The following is a 21705-nucleotide window of genomic DNA, read 5'->3' as shown; positions in this document are numbered from 1 at the left end:
AAGTTAAGGGTTTTCCAGTATTCACCACGTGATGGAAGAACAATAGAACTAACCAATCAAAAAGCGCGGTCGACAGCATAAAATTAGTTTGTCGCCCGGCGTAATTTTTCCGTTCTCCTGGCTAATTTTGGATGGATTTTTATGAGTTGATGAGCATCTTTCAGTTATTCTGAAATCACGTGATTTTATTGTATACAAAAATAAAAATTCAATGTGAAGAAAAAGATTAAATTTCTTTTTTGGTGTGAATTTTTCTTAATTACCCAGCAATGGTGGGCGATATTTTTACGTTTAAAACGCTTCTTTAGCCCTCCCTAGACAAAGTATATAAGAACATGTCTCAAAATTTAAGAACATATTTAGAATATTATAAGGCTTTGTAACGCTTGACTACATATTCATTGAACAAGTTCATTGAATGTTTCAGAATTTATTTATTAATTTTAACTCATGCTCCCTCGCTCAATTCTTTTGAGAATAAAATTAAAATTAAAGGGTGACCAAAAAAGAAAATAAGGAACAAGGTAGTACAAACTGAGTTACCACTAGATTATTATTTTTTTTATCTTCTTTGCTCTAAGCGATGGCTGAAAATGACCCCTGTTCACATGAACCAATATTTCTTTGAACTCTCTGGAGGTCATAAAAAATGTATTTTTCACATAGTAAATTTGTCCATGCACAATGTATTTACCCCCCCATCCAATTTTAAAACCAACAGGACAGAAAACTTTTATACGAGACAGGTATACATGATTTTATTGACTTTGAACAGGTGGACAGGATTGTAAAAAGTGTTCACAGCATATTTCACATGTAAGAAGGACTAAAAGAGGGATTTTCACCAAGCGAATTGGATGGTGAATTTGATTTGAAAAATTCGCTTCGCCGTCAAGTAAAAGTACTTTCTACTTTTAATGGCAAAATATTTCTCTGTACACTGTAAATCAATCAGAACGCAATGCTTAGTGTTTATTAATAAAAAACTTATTACTGGAAAGAACTTAAAATAACTATTTAGGTTTTAACACCCGCAGTGTTTTAAATTCCCCGCATGTTTTTTTGTTTTACGTGAAAAAGATATTTTGCAGCTAATTCAACGCCGAATTTGCCATTCACAATTCGCTCTGTGGAAATCCCTCTTAATACAAAAATTATGACTACTTGTAAAAATATTTGATTTTATTGGTTTATTTAAAAAATACGAATATGCCATGATAAAGATTCACCTATCTATGTATGCACACAATCCGGATAACCTATCTGAGTTTTCACTAACATATTGCCGCACGTAGTGCAGTAGGTTTGTCTGCAGCTTCTAGTTCTAGAGACCGTGAATCGAATGTGAAATAGAAAATATATGTACGTGGTCCGGACTTTATCAGCTTACGCGTAATATATACGTCAACGTGTATCCCATTTATAATATAGTAGTAAAAAACATATTTAACATAGTATATAAGTAAGAAAAATGAAATGGAGTAGTCTCTGACTTATCGCCTGCATTTTTTAGCATGACGATTTGCGTTTGAGGTGTGCGAATATAAACACCACCATGTCGCAATAAAATTTGTCTAGTTAATTAGCTACTTTATATATATATGATGGAGTAAAGTGTAGCTAGAGACAAGTGTTTTATACAGAATTCAAGTTTATTTATCCAATCAAAGTCTAGAGGAATGTTTTCTGGATGCTGTAGGTTTGACAAAGTGCCCAAGCTTTCAGAAAAAAATCTAGAGGTCAACCAAATAGATAATTAAAGCCCGTGTTTAGGGTTACCTACTGAGCATTACTCCAACTAAAAATTTTGCTCCTTTTAATAGCTCTTTTCTACTCTCACTTAGCTAATCAAAAATAATTTTTACCTGATGAGATTCGGTGATCATACTACATGATTTTGAACAGATAATATCATTATCAAGCATGCTATAATATAAACTATACTCTGAAATTCCCGCCAACAACGCAACCCTAAAAATAAATTTAACACAGCCAAAAGACGATCTTGGTCTTAATCCAACGCGACTATGTTTGGCCAAAGAACGTAGAATACTACAAGATCGTGAAGATCAGATTATTTACAATCTGTATTCAAAACAAAACGAAGCTTTCCTATTGGCTTTTCAGGTAATAACAAATAAATTAAAAAAAAAATTATTTATTGACCAGGGTCCGCGCAAATGTTTTAGCCTAAATATTACAACCTCGTATGTCTAGTCTAGCTGCACTGTCTCTATTTCTCTATCTCCCTCAAGGCGATTTCAAAATTCCCGCCTCGAGTAGCGGTCGGCGGAAATCAAAACAGTTTAATTCACGTTTCTTTACCCAAATACATAAACAATGAACGTATAACTGGAAAAGAGAATTTAACTTATTGTGTCCACCAATTAATTAAATAAGTAAGAAAAATAAATCATTTAAGGATGGGCAAAGCAGAAGACGTTTTAATTTTTTTCAAAACAAAAATATTTTTGGGCAGTTATTACAATGATAGGAAAGAGTTTCATGCTTTTGTTAAAGAGATTATGTCTTTGAAACCTCACTTTGTTAATTACGATGCGCGGGATAGCGTTTTTCACCGGTATATGCATTTATACATTAGCTTTTTAATTAACTTTCGTAACGAGACTTACAATTGATCAGCCGATGTAAACATACGACAATTGGTCGCATGAAGCGAAACATTTTTCTTCTGTGAAGAAGAGGTTTATCTTCATGAAACGCTTTCGCTCATATGAAGCTCCAGGTTTATCTACACAATTTCCACATACAACAAGTCCACATGAGTCGAAACTTTGCTCACATGACGATTAAAATCCAATAAAGAAAGGATTCAGCTCGCATGTGGAGTTTTTGGTAACACAGATATAATAAAGTATTATAATGCCATTACCTCAAACAACGCAACGATACACGACCTCTGCTACAGACGAATCTTCCAGAAGTCGCATTATCTTGTAGTACACTTTCTAGGTATCAAAGTGCTTGAAATTTATGGTAATGGTGGCCAGCAAAGCACACAGAGGTGAAAACGTGTCACGCGTCTTACCACAGGGTAAGACGGGGGACAATAAGAAGGCCGTAATTACGGCAGATTGTTGCAGTACTCGTTGGGGTCACTTAAAAAACGGATTTAAATCACCTGCAATTATATACCTTTTTTTAAATTGACATTTAAAAGAGCCAAAAAATTGGAAGCTCACAACGTCACAAAAAACCAAGAAGAACCAACCGCCCTAGACTTACCCAAAGCTTATAAATATAGAATAAGTTATATTTCTAAAAATATAAAAGTTAAAAACAAGTTTAAAAATCAGCAAAAGCTTTTCAATATCATCATCAGTGTTATTACAAATGTAAAATTGTGTGTGGAAGAAAAAGGAATAAAAAGAAGAGAAAAAAAGAGAAAAAACGCGGTAATCGTCATAGGAGCAACAATGGTGTCATGAGGATTCACGCATTTTCTTTGTAACAGTGGTATTTTTGTCTCCAGCTTGTTGTTCAATGAAGGCTTTTTTAGGGCAATAAGGGACGCTTCCATGTTTCTTCGTTCTCTATTGTTTATTGGTGCAGACATTAAAATTTTCCATTAAAATTCGTGGGACAACGCCTGTGGCCTGTAAATGTTTCGACGGCTCAGAGTTTCCAGTTAGGGAATTGTGTTCTTCCCATCTTACTTCAACGTTTCTAATAGCTTAAATAAGTTGTTTTGTCAGTTCTCAGTTTCACAGATTTTATGAGAATTTATGAAAATTTAAAAAATGTCACTATCATTTTTTTTTTTTAAATTTGGTACTTCAACAATCCGAATACAAATATACTAGAAATACTTCTTGTTAGAAATAAAAAAGAAGCCTGGGTACTGAAAGTCATCGTAGGTTGCGATTACCATAATAGTAAATCTGCGTACAGAATTTGTTTTATTGAAGAGTACCTTGAAGGTTGTGTTTCATTATTAAAGTCTCTTTCAAATATATTTTGTGAGTAAAAAATATTTGCGCGCGTATTGCATAACCGCAAAATTAGAGCTGCATTTATAAATGTGAAGCAAATGGGTGATTTAGAAAAGCTTTTAATAATTTACGACATTAAATACTTGAATAGATTTTTACTTGTTAAATAAACCTTGTGAATTAAACATATGACATCTTTTTATAACACTCGCAAGCATAAGCTGGTCAAACAAGTAAGGTTTTTATATTGTTATGTTATTATTATACGTTGTTATATAATATAAAATATTATAATTATATAGATTTAGGTGTTTTTCTATTATCTGAGAATATTTTTGAGAATGATTCTCGGTATCGGTATTTTGAAAATGCTTTCTCGGTATATGCATTTTTTCACAGATTGTGTCCGAAATTTTTTCATGTGGTTACACAGTTAGATATCCACTCGTGGACGGAAATATTTGGTAGATATCCACTCGTGTGGCGGAAATATTTGGTAGATATCCACTCGTGTGACGGAAATATTTGGTAGATATCCACTCGTGTGGCGGAAATATTTGGTAGATATCCACTCGTGTGACGGAAATATTTGGTAGATATCCACTCGTGTGACGGAAATATTTGGTAGATATCCACTCGTGTGACGGAAATATTTTTACGTGAAATCATAAGCATAATTTCGCATTAATGCAGTCACGTGTGTAGATCATTTATTAAAGAATAGACTTTGCTCTAATTTTCTAATAATTCTCATCCCTAAGTTCCTTATGAAAAGGTAGAAGAAATGGCTAAATATTTTGCGTAAATATTTCTGTCGGTTAAGTGTCACGTGAGTAGACACTAGTTTGTTTCAAAGGGAGTTAGATAACACTAAGACCCTAGAGTTCTGGCAGTTTAACTTCCCTACATGAATTTTCAAAAAGAAACTTATTTCGCGTAAGATAAAGTATTTGTACACTTGGCTTGGGTTACTATAAACTCCACACCGTTAGTTCATGTTAGACTTTCCTGTAGTTAAAAATTTCAAGTTATACCTGCATAAAGCTCTACCCGCAAATAACGCGGATCCAATTAAACCAGCGTAGTAACCTGCAAAATATAATTAAAATGAACGTCTTAGTAATCCACAGCAGACGCGATAAGAAATGTTGGAAACCGCAACAACAAATGTTAGAAACCGCGATAACAAATTTTAGAAACCGCGACAACAAATATTAGAAATTGGGATAAAAAATGTTAAAAATTGGGATAAAAACTTATGGAAAGCGCGACAACAAATGTTCTAACCTTATCTAAATGTAAACATTGCTTGTTTGTTCCTAAATATGCTGAATTTGAGCTTTTGAAATTCGAATAAACAGGTTGATGCATGAACTTCATTTGCGAGAGTGTACGCTCAGCAGGTATTCATCTAATATGATCTCCTTCGCTATAGTTCGTGCACAACAGTCTATTCTCAGAATTATTGTTATATTCTAGCAAAAGGCTTAAATACAAGGTTCTAAGAAAGGATATTACCTCTTTCAGTTTCACCAATACCAAATGACTATAAAAAAGTAAAAAAAGTAAGATTAAGATTAATGAATTAAAATGTAATAATTGTTTTCAACTCCAAAAAAATTTTTCCGCGGAACGAAAAGGACAGAGGAGATATGCTTCTGAGCATGCGTCCTACAAATGTTTACATCATGTGAAATTCTCCTTTCCGTTCCGTTCCCGGGAAAGTAGAATTAAGTTTAAAAGCTGGTCTCCACTTGTTGAAGTAGTTCCCGGACAAGAAAAATTTCAACATGCGCATGCGCGTTAAAATAAGTATACAGCATTATCTGGAAATTGTTTATGGATTGAACGGAATTCTAAACATTAAGAAATTTCAATATTTTTTTAATTTCCCAGAACATAAATTTTTCTAGCCAATAAAGCGAGAATAACATTACGTGTATCAACATTGAAGGGAACTGTGAAAAGCTTTGCATTCAAGATGGCGGCTGATATGAATTAAAATATTCCAGCCGGGAAAAAGATCTCAAAAAAATTTTCTTCTCTGAGAACTACTTCAACAAGCATAAATAAGGAAACGACTGTTAGAAAATTAGTTAACCGATCAGATTATACGTGAGAATTGCGCAAAGTGTGTTTACTTTCTGTATTGAAAATTACAAGAAAAAAAAGTTTTGTTTTGTCTTTGTTCATTCCACCGAAAATTGTTAGAAGTGGAAAGTAGCCTTAAAAACTAAAAAAAGGCCTGGCATGATCAAAATAAAAATGACGTAGTAATTCTAGTGACACACCTCTTCTAACATTCTAGTGTCACTTAGTTGTAAAATGACAGTATGTTGAAAATGTCCTTACCGTCACTAAGTGTGGAAGAAACGAAAACACCATAGTGATAGTAACAGATGAAAATAGCTAAAGATAATTAAAAGTTATTGACCAGTAATAAAATGAGGTCTAATGAGTTTTCTGGTTGTTCCATTTTGTTATCAAACATTCCTTCTTTCATATGTAATGTTTTTTAAGTATAGTCTTTCTGCGTGGACAGAGATCTTTTACTACTATTTCCTACAAATATAACTAATAAAAATCATATTTGAACAATTTGTCGTAAAACACTCGCTTTATCATTATTATATGCAATAAAAAACAGTGCGGTGCAACGGATCTGTTTTTAAGAATAGAAGGAGACAATACGACTCTGTCTTAACCCAAGTAGAATGAAAATAAAACGTACCATCAGACAGAAGAGCACTGTTGTTATACCAGCAGGTAATACTGTAGTATCATCACCATAAATCAGTCTTTTTAATCTACCTTTGATCCCCATGAAGTTATGGAGCGGGCTAACATAAAAATTGCAATAGGTGAACAACAAATGTTAAAGATATTATATTATAAAATATATAATAAAATATTATCTAATAATATTTATTTAAAACATCATACATCATCTTATCACTGCACACATTTTTTCTGATAGATATCGCTCCATCTTATTTAATAGTAGATCTTCAAAATAAATAGATTGCGCATGGTAATGACGTAAAACCAAGCTGATATAAAGGAACTATGCGCTATAAAAGGATTTTTACCCATTTAATATAGTTTTTCATTAAATTATTCGGTGTCTGCTGCTAGGCAAACAAGAAATAACTGCTAACGAATATACATGTGACATTTCTCAACATTTTTTCAACAACACTTATGTACTAACATGCTGTTAAGCATTTTTTTTAAACTTACAAAAAAATTACACTCATCTATTACAAGCCGAACAAAAGTATGCCGAGTCAAAAAAATACCTTAAAATACACCAAAACCTTAAACTTTATAAAGAGAAACAAATAGCGCAAAAAACCTGGCAAACTCTAATACACCTTTCCCGATTTTTATTAATTATAATAATTATGACGTCTCCAAAATTTTATAATGGTTTCATGCTCTTCAAATAAAGATATTCAGGTAGAATGACAAATTATCATGACAAAACTGAAATATTTTAAAGCAATACAATCTTCTATTTTTATTTTATTTAGAGTTGAAGAAAATATTTTTTTTAAATCGAGGCTTTTCTTAGAAAGCTCGTCTATATGAAAGGATCCTAACTTTGAGATAGAAATAGAGACACTTAACCGACAGAAATATTTACGCAAAATATTTAGCCATTTCTTCTACCTTTTGATAAGGAACTTAGGGATGAGAATTATTAGAAAATTAGAGCAAAGTCTATTCTTTAATAAATGATCTACACACGTGACTGCATTAATGCGAAATTATGCTTATGATTTCACGGAAAAATATTTCCGTCACACGAGTGGATATCTAACTGTGGAACCACATGAAAAAATTTCGGACACATTCTGTGAAAAAATGCATATACCGAGAAAGCATTTTCAAAATACCGATACCGAGAATCATTCTCAAAAATATTCTCAGATATTAGAAAAACACCTAAATCTATATAATTATAATATTTTATATTATATAACAACATATAATAATAACATAAAATATAAAAACCTTACCTGCTTGACCAGCTTATGCTTGCGAGTGTTATAAAAAGATGTCATATGTTTAATTCACAAGGTTTATTTAACAAGTAAAAATCTATTCAAGTATTTAATGTCGTAAATTATTAAAAGCTTTTCTAAATCACCCATTTGCTTCACATTTATAAATGCAGCTCTAATTTTGCGGTTATGCAATACGCGCGCAAATATTTTTTACTCACAAAATATATTTGAAAGAGACTTTAATAATGAAACACAACCTTCAAGGTACTCTTCAATAAAACAAATTCTGTACGCAGATTTACTATTATGGTAATCGCAACCTACGATGACTTTCAGTACCCAGGCTTCTTTTTTATTTCTAACAAGAAGTATTTCTAGTATATTTGTATTCGGATTGTTGAAGTACCAAATTTAAAAAAAAAAAATGATAGTGACATTTTTTAAATTTTCATAAATTCTCATAAAATCTGTGAAACTGAGAACTGACAAAACAACTTATTTAAGCTATTAGAAACGTTGAAGTAAGATGGGAAGAACACAATTCCCTAACTGGAAACTCTGAGCCGTCGAAACATTTACAGGCCACAGGCGTTGTCCCACGAATTTTAATGGAAAATTTTAATGTCTGCACCAATAAACAATAGAGAACGAAGAAACATGGAAGCGTCCCTTATTGCCCTAAAAAAGCCTTCATTGAACAACAAGCTGGAGACAAAAATACCACTGTTACAAAGAAAATGCGTGAATCCTCATGACACCATTGTTGCTCCTATGACGATTACCGCGTTTTTTCTCTTTTTTTCTCTTCTTTTTATTCCTTTTTCTTCCACACACAATTTTACATTTGTAATAACACTGATGATGATATTGAAAAGCTTTTGCTGATTTTTAAACTTGTTTTTAACTTTTATATTTTTAGAAATATAACTTATTCTATATTTATAAGCTTTGGGTAAGTCTAGGGCGGTTGGTTCTTCTTGGTTTTTTGTGACGTTGTGAGCTTCCAATTTTTTGGCTCTTTTAAATGTCAATTTAAAAAAAGGTATATAATTGCAGGTGATTTAAATCCGTTTTTTAAGTGACCCCAACGAGTACTGCAACAATCTGCCGTAATTACGGCCTTCTTATTGTCCCGCGTCTTACCCTGTGGTAAGACGCGTGACACGTTTTCACCTCTGTGTGCTTTGCTGGCCACCATTACCATAAATTTCAAGCACTTTGATACCTAGAAAGTGTACTACAAGATAATGCGACTTCTGGAAGATTCGTCTGTAGCAGAGGTCGTGTATCGTTGCGTTGTTTGAGGTAATGGCATTATAATACTTTATTATATCTGTGTTACCAAAAACTCCACATGCGAGCTGAATCCTTTCTTTATTGGATTTTAATCGTCATGTGAGCAAAGTTTCGACTCATGTGGACTTGTTGTATGTGGAAATTGTGTAGATAAACCTGGAGCTTCATATGAGCGAAAGCGTTTCATGAAGATAAACCTCTTCTTCACAGAAGAAAAATGTTTCGCTTCATGCGACCAATTGTCGTATGTTTACATCGGCTGATCAATTGTAAGTCTCGTTACGAAAGTTAATTAAAAAGCTAATGTATAAATGCATATACCGGTGAAAAACGCTATCCCGCGCATCGTAATTAACAAAGTGAGGTTTCAAAGACATAATCTCTTTAACAAAAGCATGAAACTCTTTCCTATCATTGTAATAACTGCCCAAAAATATTTTTGTTTTGAAAAAAATTAAAACGTCTTCTGCTTTGCCCATCCTTAAATGATTTATTTTTCTTACTTATTTAATTAATTGGTGGACACAATAAGTTAAATTCTCTTTTCCAGTTATACGTTCATTGTTTATGTATTTGGGTAAAGAAACGTGAATTAAACTGTTTTGATTTCCGCCGACCGCTACTCGAGGCGGGAATTTTGAAATCGCCTTGAGGGAGATAGAGAAATAGAGACAGTGCAGCTAGACTAGACATACGAGGTTGTAATATTTAGGCTAAAACATTTGCGCGGACCCTGGTCAATAAATAATTTTTTTTTTAATTTATTTGTTATTACCTGAAAAGCCAATAGGAAAGCTTCGTTTTGTTTTGAATACAGATTGTAAATAATCTGATCTTCACGATCTTGTAGTATTCTACGTTCTTTGGCCAAACATAGTCGCGTTGGATTAAGACCAAGATCGTCTTTTGGCTGTGTTAAATTTATTTTTAGGGTTGCGTTGTTGGCGGGAATTTCAGAGTATAGTTTATATTATAGCATGCTTGATAATGATATTATCTGTTCAAAATCATGTAGTATGATCACCGAATCTCATCAGGTAAAAATTATTTTTGATTAGCTAAGTGAGAGTAGAAAAGAGCTATTAAAAGGAGCAAAATTTTTAGTTGGAGTAATGCTCAGTAGGTAACCCTAAACACGGGCTTTAATTATCTATTTGGTTGACCTCTAGATTTTTTTCTGAAAGCTTGGGCACTTTGTCAAACCTACAGCATCCAGAAAACATTCCTCTAGACTTTGATTGGATAAATAAACTTGAATTCTGTATAAAACACTTGTCTCTAGCTACACTTTACTCCATCATATATATATAAAGTAGCTAATTAACTAGACAAATTTTATTGCGACATGGTGGTGTTTATATTCGCACACCTCAAACGCAAATCGTCATGCTAAAAAATGCAGGCGATAAGTCAGAGACTACTCCATTTCATTTTTCTTACTTATATACTATGTTAAATATGTTTTTTACTACTATATTATAAATGGGATACACGTTGACGTATATATTACGCGTAAGCTGATAAAGTCCGGACCACGTACATATATTTTCTATTTCACATTCGATTCACGGTCTCTAGAACTAGAAGCTGCAGACAAACCTACTGCACTACGTGCGGCAATATGTTAGTGAAAACTCAGATAGGTTATCCGGATTGTGTGCATACATAGATAGGTGAATCTTTATCATGGCATATTCGTATTTTTTAAATAAACCAATAAAATCAAATATTTTTACAAGTAGTCATAATTTTTGTATTAAGAGGGATTTCCACAGAGCGAATTGTGAATGGCAAATTCGGCGTTGAATTAGCTGCAAAATATCTTTTTCACGTAAAACAAAAAAACATGCGGGGAATTTAAAACACTGCGGGTGTTAAAACCTAAATAGTTATTTTAAGTTCTTTCCAGTAATAAGTTTTTTATTAATAAACACTAAGCATTGCGTTCTGATTGATTTACAGTGTACAGAGAAATATTTTGCCATTAAAAGTAGAAAGTACTTTTACTTGACGGCGAAGCGAATTTTTCAAATCAAATTCACCATCCAATTCGCTTGGTGAAAATCCCTCTTTTAGTCCTTCTTACATGTGAAATATGCTGTGAACACTTTTTACAATCCTGTCCACCTGTTCAAAGTCAATAAAATCATGTATACCTGTCTCGTATAAAAGTTTTCTGTCCTGTTGGTTTTAAAATTGGATGGGGGGGTAAATACATTGTGCATGGACAAATTTACTATGTGAAAAATACATTTTTTATGACCTCCAGAGAGTTCAAAGAAATATTGGTTCATGTGAACAGGGGTCATTTTCAGCCATCGCTTAGAGCAAAGAAGATAAAAAAAATAATAATCTAGTGGTAACTCAGTTTGTACTACCTTGTTCCTTATTTTCTTTTTTGGTCACCCTTTAATTTTAATTTTATTCTCAAAAGAATTGAGCGAGGGAGCATGAGTTAAAATTAATAAATAAATTCTGAAACATTCAATGAACTTGTTCAATGAATATGTAGTCAAGCGTTACAAAGCCTTATAATATTCTAAATATGTTCTTAAATTTTGAGACATGTTCTTATATACTTTGTCTAGGGAGGGCTAAAGAAGCGTTTTAAACGTAAAAATATCGCCCACCATTGCTGGGTAATTAAGAAAAATTCACACCAAAAAAGAAATTTAATCTTTTTCTTCACATTGAATTTTTATTTTTGTATACAATAAAATCACGTGATTTCAGAATAACTGAAAGATGCTCATCAACTCATAAAAATCCATCCAAAATTAGCCAGGAGAACGGAAAAATTACGCCGGGCGACAAACTAATTTTATGCTGTCGACCGCGCTTTTTGATTGGTTAGTTCTATTGTTCTTCCATCACGTGGTGAATACTGGAAAACCCTTAACTTTTTCAACGTTTAGAGGAAATGGTTTCACTTACCCAAACGAATATTTCATTCTTAGCTATGAAAGTAAGGTATGTGGCACGCTGGCCTTGTGCTTATTGGTCAATTTAAATTTGGGGTTGTTTATGCTGATAGCGGAAATCTCTAAGCCATTGAGCCTCTTGTTTGTCCTGATGTTAACATTATCTGCAAATCTATCGATTGAGAAGTTTTTATATTTCTTTTAAATTGTATCGAAAAAAAAAAAAAAAAGGTTTCCACTCAGGTTCTATTTTGATTTTGTGTTTACTGCATAGGTTATAAATTTCAGGGAGCAAACTTTGTAAGTTATTTTTTGTACTACTGTTTTGAAAAATTCTTGTCACAGTTTGATTGTGCAAAAAAATGGTTCTGTTAAAAGTGTTGGAGAAAATGATTCTAGCAATAGCTTTACAGTACACGGTATGTAGCACTCTGTCTTCTTTCAAATTTATTAAAGTCTTCTTTAGCGATTCTATTATCCAACCTTTCTACTATGTACTCTTTTGTCACTAGCATCAGAATAAACCACTTTTGTATCTTAAGGATAAAACCATTACAAAATTTTAAATTATTCTCCCTACTCTTTGTTCTGTTAGCAAAATATTGTCTAAAGCCGAACGTTCAACCACGAATCTTTGTTATCTATGAATTTATACATTATACATTTATACATTATCAAGGTTAACAAATAACCTGGTTAAATGACCAATTCCTAACCCTATCGATAAAATATGTCCTACAATTTTTGATAAATTTTTTGTTGTAACGCATCTCTATTGAGGGATAATCTTATCATGGAAAATAAAATTTTGAATTGTTTTTTCGGGTCGTAGAATTTCGTATCTCGTCTATCGATTTTAAATTCCAATCATTTAGACTTTTGAAAATGCGTTAACCTAGATTTGTTGATGTTTAAGACAAAACTCCACATTCTATATAGCTTTTTGCCCCTGCAATGCCATCGTCTATATAAATTGCAGATCTAATTCCTTTTTATAAAAAAGGTCTTGTGCATTTTGTAAAGACATGCAGATGGTAACCACAATGGCAAGCATTTATTTTTACATAATTAAAACCACTTTTTAATCAAGCGTTTTTAAAATATAAATACTATTCTCACATACCTGCTATTACTTTTAAGTCTTCGTATTTAACTTTTGTGATAGTGATGTGACGATTCAGGTGTCGTAGGTAAATCAAGCGCTTTTTGTTTCTATGACGACAGTCAGTGGATTAGGCTCAATTAAACTTTTGTTACCTGTTCTATGGAGTTGTTATTGAAAAGCTGTGATACACTTTCCTTAATGAATTGGTGTCTTCTTAAGTTGGGGGCGTTGCTTTTGGTGCAAAAAGGTGCAGTCCTTTCTTTATTTTGCTATGATTTGATTTAGTCATAGTCTGCGATTCTTAACCTATCCGAGCCCTTTTTGTGCGTGTTTATTGTATGAGCCGCTTCAAGGCGACGAAATTTTATAACCGACTAAAAATTTTGAAAATACGTGAAATTACGTGTTTTTATTCGTGCTTGAAATCGACAGACCCTTTTAAAGTCATATTTGAAGCCATGAAAAGGAGGTTTTAGAAGAAAAGGATAAAAAAACTAGAATTTTCTCTTTTCATTGTGAATAAATCTATTAACATAACTAAGTTGATGTATCTGCTCATCAAATGAGTTCTCTATACGTGCAAAGACGCTGTTAGCAGACTTGATCGCCTTTGTAATCCCTGCAGCATCAAAACCGTTGATAAAAGAATCATTTTGTAGCTTGAGATGGTTGTATGTTTTAAAAATCCGCTGCACATGTAGAGCCTTCAAATCACTTAACTTGAGAGAGACTTTGACATTACCAGGTGCAACTCCGTTTGACAACTGCTTGCTTACTCATATGATTTCACTGGGATTGTTCATAACGACGAAAGCTCTGACGAGAGTGACTTGAAATAGAAAGTACTGGTACTGAGGTACTAGAAGAGGGAGAAGAAAGCAAAGAATCCCGGCAGAAAAAAATTCTTGCAGCAATGTTGCAGCAACAGTTACTCCCGATGTTAGAATAACGTTGCATGAAGGTTACTCCTGATGTTAGAATAACGTTGCATGAAGGTTACTCCCGATGTTAGAATGACGTTGCATGAAGGTTACTCCTGATGTTAGAATAACGTTGCATGAAGGTTACTCCCGATGCTAGAATGACGTTGCATGAAGGTTACTCCCGATGTTAAAATAACGTTGAATGAAGGTTACTCCCGATGTTAGAATAACGTTGCATGAAGGTTACTCCCGATGTTAAAATAACGTTGAATGAAGGTTACTCCCGATGTTAAAATAACGTTGAATGAAGGTTACTCCTGATGTTAGAATAACGTTGCATGAAGGTTACTCCTGATGTTAGAATAACGTTGCATGAAGGTTACTCCCGATGTTAAAATAACGTTGAATGAAGGTTACTCCCGATGTTAAAATAACGTTGAATGAAGGTTACTCCTGATGTTAGAATAACGTTGCATGAAGGTTACTCCCGATGCTAGAATGACGTTGCATGAAGGTTACTCCCGATGTTAAAATAACGTTGAATGAAGGTTACTCCTGATGTTAGAATAACGTTGCATGAAGGTTACTCCTGATGTTAAAATAACGTTGAATGAAGGTTACTCCCGATGTTAAAATAACGTTGAATGAAGGTTACTCCCGATGTTAGAATAACGTTGCATGAAGGTTACTCCCGATGTTAAAATAACGTTGAATGAAGGTTACTCCCGATGTTAAAATAACGTTGAATGAAGGTTACTCCTGACATTAGAATAACGTTGCATGAAGGTCACGAATGGGAATCATCGTAACACGAAATTGCAACATTGCAGCAACGTTGTAACAACTCAACCTGAAAACAGTTATGCAGCGTCAAAGCGACACAAAATGCAACATATAATGCTGCTACGACGTTGTAGAAACAACCTTGAAAATGTTTTTCGCAATTTTTTTAACTGGGAATTATCAACCTTGTTATTTTTTGTTTTTTAATTGAATCGACAGGGATATTCATTAAACATAACCAGCTCGGGTAACATTTTTTGTTCTCTCTTAAGTTTTGTTTTACAATATATTATATAAATAGTATTCGTATCTTGAAAGTGTCAATTTGTTTTACAATATATTACATACAAACATATACAGTTGACTCTCTCTATCTCGAACTCGCAAGGGACCAGAAAATTTGTTCGAGATAGAGAAAGTTCGAGATAGAGAAAAATTGACAAAAATTGGATTTTTTCGTAAAAAACGTATTTTTAACCTTCAGTGTATCGGGAGTTGATAGAGGTCAATGAGAGATGTTAAAATGTTAATATTCAATACACAAGACTTCTTTTAAAATAAATACATAAAATAAATTTACAGCTTCATTTAAAGAAATCGGTTATGTCTTTTTGTTTAAGTGATGCCACTCTGTCTTCAGTATACATTTTTTCGAATTTGGAGATAAGTATTTGCATTTCATTGCCTTTTTCGCAACACATTGCTAGATCTTTCAAAAGATCAATACTACACTCGACTTTTGATCTTGATGGTTTTTCGACAACTATATCAAATGAATCATCCTCCATGTCACTGCCATCGTCTTCATCGTATTCCTTTCTCGATTTCCCGAATTATTTGACATTTTTGAATTAAAAAAACGTTATTGAGTTTTCTTTTTAAAGCCGACATCTTCACCTCAAGAAGGTTTCTGGTTCAAAACACTGTAAACAATGTTTTGTGAGTGACTTTAGAATTCGAACGTCAAACATTTTCGTTCGAAAATGGAACATTTTAATTCGATTTTTAGTGTAAATAGGTTCTTAAATCCGGAAAAGTTCGAGATAGAGAGAGAAACAGTTAGACGGGACCGAGATTTTGGTTCGAGATAGAGAGGTATTCGAGATAGAGAGGTTCGAGATAAAGAGAGGAAAATAGCTTAGAGCCTACACAAATGTCCAAGGGACCGAGACTTTGGTTCGAGATGGAGAGATGTTCGAGATAGAGGGTAGTCGAGATAGAGAGAGTCAACTGTACATACATACAAATAACATTTTTACATATAAATATATAATTATACACATAAAACTACAACTTCCTTTTCATACATAGAAGTATAACCGTTAACAGGAACATTATTGTGTCGCCTATTGACTCTTTGGTAGTTAAGATTCTTTCTCCAACTCGAGAAACCCTTTTTTGTTTTCATGTTTTCCTTAAATTGACATACCTTATTCTCGCAAAATATATGTTCTCGCGAAAATTAATTCCTTTAAGTCATGCCACAATGGACCCGGACTACTGCAAACTCAAAATCAAGTTCTTGGTTTAAGCTATGATTCTTTTTCCGAAACGCTTGACTCGAGCAGTACCCTTTTCTTATTTCCAAGTTTTTCTTTACTTCCAATTTTTTCAAGTATATTTTTCTTCCTCCTTCCAGCACCGCCTTCTTGATCCGGAGCATACCGAAGAAAACTTTGAATGCGTTCCTTGATTTTGCCAACAGTACAATCCTTATGATTTGCTGTAATAGCCCCTAAAGATAGATTATAATGTTGAGATTTCCGTAGATCACGCGGTCATTCTTGGTATTTTAGTGTGTTGACTACTTAATAACTATCGCGCTTGTCTCAGTATTCAAGAATTGATAGATTCTGTCTGTTGTGATCTACTAAACAAAGAAAGTCGAGAAAAAAATTGCTAATCATTTGTCTACTTGGAACGAGTGTTAAAACCACAAGGGTTGTTCTTGTTATCTGTTTCTTGTATCCCTTTAATAGAAGCACATTTTCAAAACTGAAGCCTTGCTCTAACTTTTCCTTTTTTACGTGACTAAAGATATGAGAAACATTTGTTGCACAATCAGTCGTAAGTGTAGAGAAGAGAGGTAAGCATACGTCAAATTTTACTAAAGTACATTTACCCTGGATGCTCGATTAAGTGCTCTCTCCCCATCCTTCTTTGTAACTACTTTTACAAGCGTCCACTCTCAAATAAGCGCCCTCTCAAATAAGCATTCGCCTTTTTTTATAACTACTTTTATAAACACCCCTCTTAAATTGGCACTCAGTGCGGCGGTTATTGAAATGATTACTAGACCCAAAAGGGTCGCTTACTAAACTATTTCGGAAATTAGAAAACTCGAACTTTTCCTTCAAAACAGCTTTATATTTTCATAAAAATTACGACACGTTTTATTTTTGACATGTTTCGACAATTTCGAAAAGTTATCATACAAAGTTGAAAAGAAGAATTTGGATTTAACTTTCTTAAGAAACTGTCAGTCATTTAATGTTACACCGAAGTTTTTATGTTTTAATTTACCACACACCAATTTTAATGATGGGCGATTAATACGTAAACGCTTACTGAAAAGTGCCATTCACAAAGGAGAAAAAGAACGAATCAAGTTAGGAAAAGATTATGTAAATCACGTCCAATCTCTTAGTGATACCTTGAATTCTATAGATTTCTATATTTTACGGAAAGCAGCCGAGAAAAGTGTTGAAAAAAGTATTAGAAAATGCATTTTTACCCAAGAGAAGAAACTTAGAAGTCTAACTAAAAACGTCGCACCACCGTTTACAGCAGACGAAATTGTCACCAATTTATCTTCGTACAATTTGCTTGATGATGAGAGTGAAATTTTAAAAAATGGTCTGTCTTTTGCCATTCCACCACTAACACTTAGGAAAACAGATGTGTTTGTTTCGTTTGAAAGGATTTATCGATTTATGTCCTCAAATTTGAAAGATAAAAATGATGATAATCTTTTAAAGTCCAGCCTATCACATATTGCGAACAGTTATTACCACGATTACCGACCCAGTCGCGAAGTTATCAAAAAACATGGTATCCTGAAAAAGTTGAAGAAAAACAATATTGTTATTTTAAAGCCGGACAAGGGAAATGGGATAGTAATCTTAGACAGAAAGGATTATGAAAAAGGCATCTTGGATATCATTTTAGATACTACTAAATTTAAAAAACTCGACGAAGATCCAACATTGAAGAGAGAAGGACAGTTACAACGTTTTCTTAGGAATTTAAAGAAAAAAGGTTTTTTTAGTGACAAAGTGTACAACGATATATATCCCAGTGGTTCTCAACCGGCCAGAATATACGGCCTTCCTAAAATGCATAAATCTTTTGAAAATTTACCTAAATTTAGGCCTATTATATCTTCTATAGGCACATGCAACTATCAACTTGCCAAGTTTTTAGGTGGTTTATTATCTGATGTAATTCCCAAGGATTACTGTACTGCAGATACTTTCACTTTCGTTGAGGAATTAAAAAAGGTGAGTAAATCCGACAAGTTTATGGTTTCTTTTGATGTTTGTAGTCTTTTCACGAACATACCATTGAATGAAACATTAGATCTTGCAGTTCAACTTGTAATTGCCGGAAATCGTAAACTCAAAATCACAAAATCTGAACTAAAACAATTATTCGTTTTTGCAACGTCATCCTCGAATTTTTTGTTCAATAATGAAATGTATGAACAGGTCGATGGTGTTGCCATGGGCTCGCCGCTGGCACCTATTTTAGCGAATCTTTTCATGGGCGTTAAAGAAAAGGAATGGATAAAAAATTACTCGGGTTGTGGTCCAACATACTACCGTAGATATGTGGATGACATCTTTGCTTTATTTAACGATGAAAGTGAAGCTTTGGCCTTTTTTGAATACTTGAATCAGAGACACCCTAATATAAAATTTACCTTAGAAAAACAAGTTGATGGTAAACTTCCTTTTCTTGACATTTTAATTGAGAACACCAGTGACAAATTTTATACTTCTGTGTTCCATAAGTCAACCTATACTGGCCTTTTAACTAATTATTTTAGTTTCACTCCCAAAATATATAAAATAGGTCTCATTAAAACACTAATTGACAGGACTTTCAAAATTAACAACAGTTGGAAACACTTTGACATTAATATTAAGGCTCTGACTGAAATTTTGAGAAAAAACTTTTTTCCTACAAAACTGGTAAACCACCATATTTCAAATTACCTTGATAAGAATTTTTCTACAGCTGTCACTGCAGAGACAACTAATGTATTAGAAAAGAGGTATTTTAAATTGCCTTTTATTGGCAAGTACTCTATTACTGCCAAAGAAAAAGTCAATCAACTTGTCAATAAGATGTGTAAAGAAATCAATGTGTGCCTCGTTTTTAAGTCGTGTAAAATTAAAGATTATTTTTCTTGCAAGGACCGAGTTCCTGAATCTTTTAAATCTGGACTTGTGTATAAATTTGTTTGTGCTAGTTGTAATGCTAGCTATGTGGGTGAAACCACCAGGCACATTTCTAGTAGAGTTAAGGAACATTTGAAAACTGATAAAAACTCACAAATATTTAAGCATATGCAGTCAAATCTTAACTGCAAATTACTATGTAACGAAAATTGTTTTTCTATTTTGGATCATGCAGACACTGATTGGCAGAGGAAACTCAAAGAGGGTATGCATATTTCTTGGTTGAAACCAGACCTCAATAAACAAGTTAAGCATTGCATCATCAATTTATCCGTTTAATTTTATGTTTTGTATTAGCCGTTTGTTCAATATCGTTTTTGTTACTCAGATATTGATTTAGCATTTTAAATTCATTTAATAAATTAAAAAATTGTACTTTTGGGAAATATTTAATTGTCTTATACAAATTGTGTATATAAATTTTATTTAACTAACTTTTGTTAGTTTATCTAATATTATTTTGTCAACATGGATTAGCTTGTGTATAATTCATATAAATTGTACTTTTGGGAAATATTTAAATAACTTTCGAAAAAATTTTTGTATAAAGAGTGTATGTATCAACTTTTGTATAATATTCTGAAGATGACTTTGGTAAGTCGAAACATGTCAAAAATAAAACGTGTCGTAATTTTTATGAAAATACTTTGCAATCTTGTGTTGCTACGAAGTTTTGGAAATATAATAGCTTTATATTTAAAATAATCTGCAGCACAAACACAGCATTACGGAGATGTATGCAGTCATAGGGAAGCTAATATGGATGAGAATATGTGTCGACATTGCCAAAAAAAGTGGGAAGGATACAAAAAAGAAGAATGGCTTCAGTGTCTCATTATTTAAAAATGTTTCGAACTCTTCAAGTTATTAGGTGTATTTTCATTACCATATCTTGACAGCTTCATTGCTTGCTTACTTTTTTCATTTGAAAATTCGATTCCATTAATCGTATGTTCTTGTGATTGTGGATAAATTCTGTAAAAAGTCTGTCAGATGAATTTTTCTCTGCACCAATAATAATTGCGGACATACTCACAGAAGGAATTGTTAATTTCTCAAAAGTACACGGAGGAAAGAATTTTTAAAGTTTCAAAAGGAATCATTTTAAAAATCTTTGCCTACTGTTGCAAAACTCGTACGTCCGACAACGTTCGTCCAACAGTACAGTTAGAGACATACATCGTACCAATCTTTGCTTCTGAGTTAACCTGACACCATACAGCGCTTATCAGCGTTGATAGTAAGGCTTTTGTGCACTTATCGAAGGGGGCGGTTATCAACGGGTGTGCTTACAATCGGCTTTTTAAGGTTTAGTATTAGCAAAATCAGGAGAAAGCAGAGATGATAGCATCTAATGTTTTAATGTACAGTGAGATGCAATCTTGATCTGTTATATTTTTTATTTTTACTTTAATTTTTAGCTTGGGCTCCTGTTTAACCAGAATTGTCTTTCTTCTCATAAAAATAAAGAGAACGAAAACACATCTCCACCTCATTGCTATGTAAAACGTTCACTGACAAATCACAATTATAAAACTTGGCACAGGCTTTTCTGAACATATTATAACCAGAAGATTTGCAGCAGGGAAATCTTTTTGCGCATTAAGTGTCGTTTCCATTTGACCACTCTAGCGTAAAAAGCTGACGAGCTTTTCTGGAGCGTGCGCACTAACGGTCGTTAAAAAGTCAACGTCTTTTATAGATATGTGAAGGTAAAATATTTTAATGAGCTAGAACAGCGAAACAGTCCGATAAAGGTCAGTGAGACTGTTTAGTGAAGGACACCAACTGGCAAAGGATAAGAATATTTAGGACTAGCGAAAAACATTAATTTCACATGTGCATTATGTTGAGCAAAATCAAAGTAATTAAATATTTGCATTACAAATCTCAAGTCCCCAGATACACGTTTTAACTTGTATTTATCTTATCTTCTTGGCTGTTGATTGCAAAAACGATATACAATCTTGTTGAAATCCCTCTTTTTTACAGAAAAATATATGAGCTTTGTTTTGCTGCTAGACTAAAGTATTAATCATCCAAAATAAAGTTTTTTTAGAATGTGCAACAATGTGGAATAAGTTCGATATAACAATTGTGCCTTAATGTTATGGTGAGATAACCAGGTCATTATGTAGCCTAAGAAGGTGATCTCTTAAATAGAAATCTACTGCAGGCAATTTTCTGTAGAATAAAAACTTGCAAATAGCTAAAGAAATTATGCAAATAGGTTTCTTTGTCTTTTTTTACG

At 33.1% G+C, this 21705-nt stretch overlaps 1 protein-coding gene and 1 long non-coding RNA gene across 2 annotated transcripts; one reads left to right on the top strand and one right to left on the bottom strand.

Annotated features, from left to right (window-relative positions):
- Positions 1 to 4846: 4846 nt before the first annotated feature.
- LOC130646237 (uncharacterized) lies at positions 4847 to 6776 on the bottom strand. The gene is made up of 4 exons (XR_008982766.1): positions 6685 to 6776; positions 6306 to 6362; positions 5472 to 5499; positions 4847 to 5042 (listed from the first exon to the last, which is right to left on the bottom strand). It is a non-coding gene; the product is annotated as an uncharacterized LOC130646237 (long non-coding RNA).
- Positions 6777 to 17276: 10500 nt separating this feature from the next.
- Positions 17277 to 19733, top strand: LOC130646149 (uncharacterized). Its single transcript, XM_057452289.1, has 3 exons — positions 17277 to 17297; positions 17418 to 19360; positions 19466 to 19733. Exons 1-3 carry the CDS (start codon positions 17277 to 17279, stop codon positions 19731 to 19733), a joined length of 2232 nt encoding a protein of 743 aa, XP_057308272.1.
- The last annotated feature ends 1972 nt before the right edge of the window (positions 19734 to 21705 follow it).

The sequence above is a fragment of the Hydractinia symbiolongicarpus genome, chromosome 5 (assembly GCF_029227915.1).
Source record: "Hydractinia symbiolongicarpus strain clone_291-10 chromosome 5, HSymV2.1, whole genome shotgun sequence".
Lineage (NCBI taxonomy): Eukaryota > Metazoa > Cnidaria > Hydrozoa > Anthoathecata > Hydractiniidae > Hydractinia > Hydractinia symbiolongicarpus.
Note: the sequence above shows the minus strand (reverse complement) of the source record. Positions and strands in the feature narration are given on the sequence as shown.

What these genes read in the sequence shown, in the direction of transcription:
- LOC130646149 (XM_057452289.1), top strand. Translation starts at nt 17,277, where the DNA reads ATGATTACTAGACCCAAAAGG. An exon ending in TGATTACTAGACCCAAAAGG is followed by an intron (nt 17,298 to 17,417) that starts GTCGCTTACTAA and finishes AATTTCGAAAAG; the next exon opens with TTATCATACAAAGTTGAAAA. An exon ending in ATGTGTAAAGAAATCAATGT is followed by an intron (nt 19,361 to 19,465) that starts GTGCCTCGTTTT and finishes TGTTTGTGCTAG; the next exon opens with TTGTAATGCTAGCTATGTGG.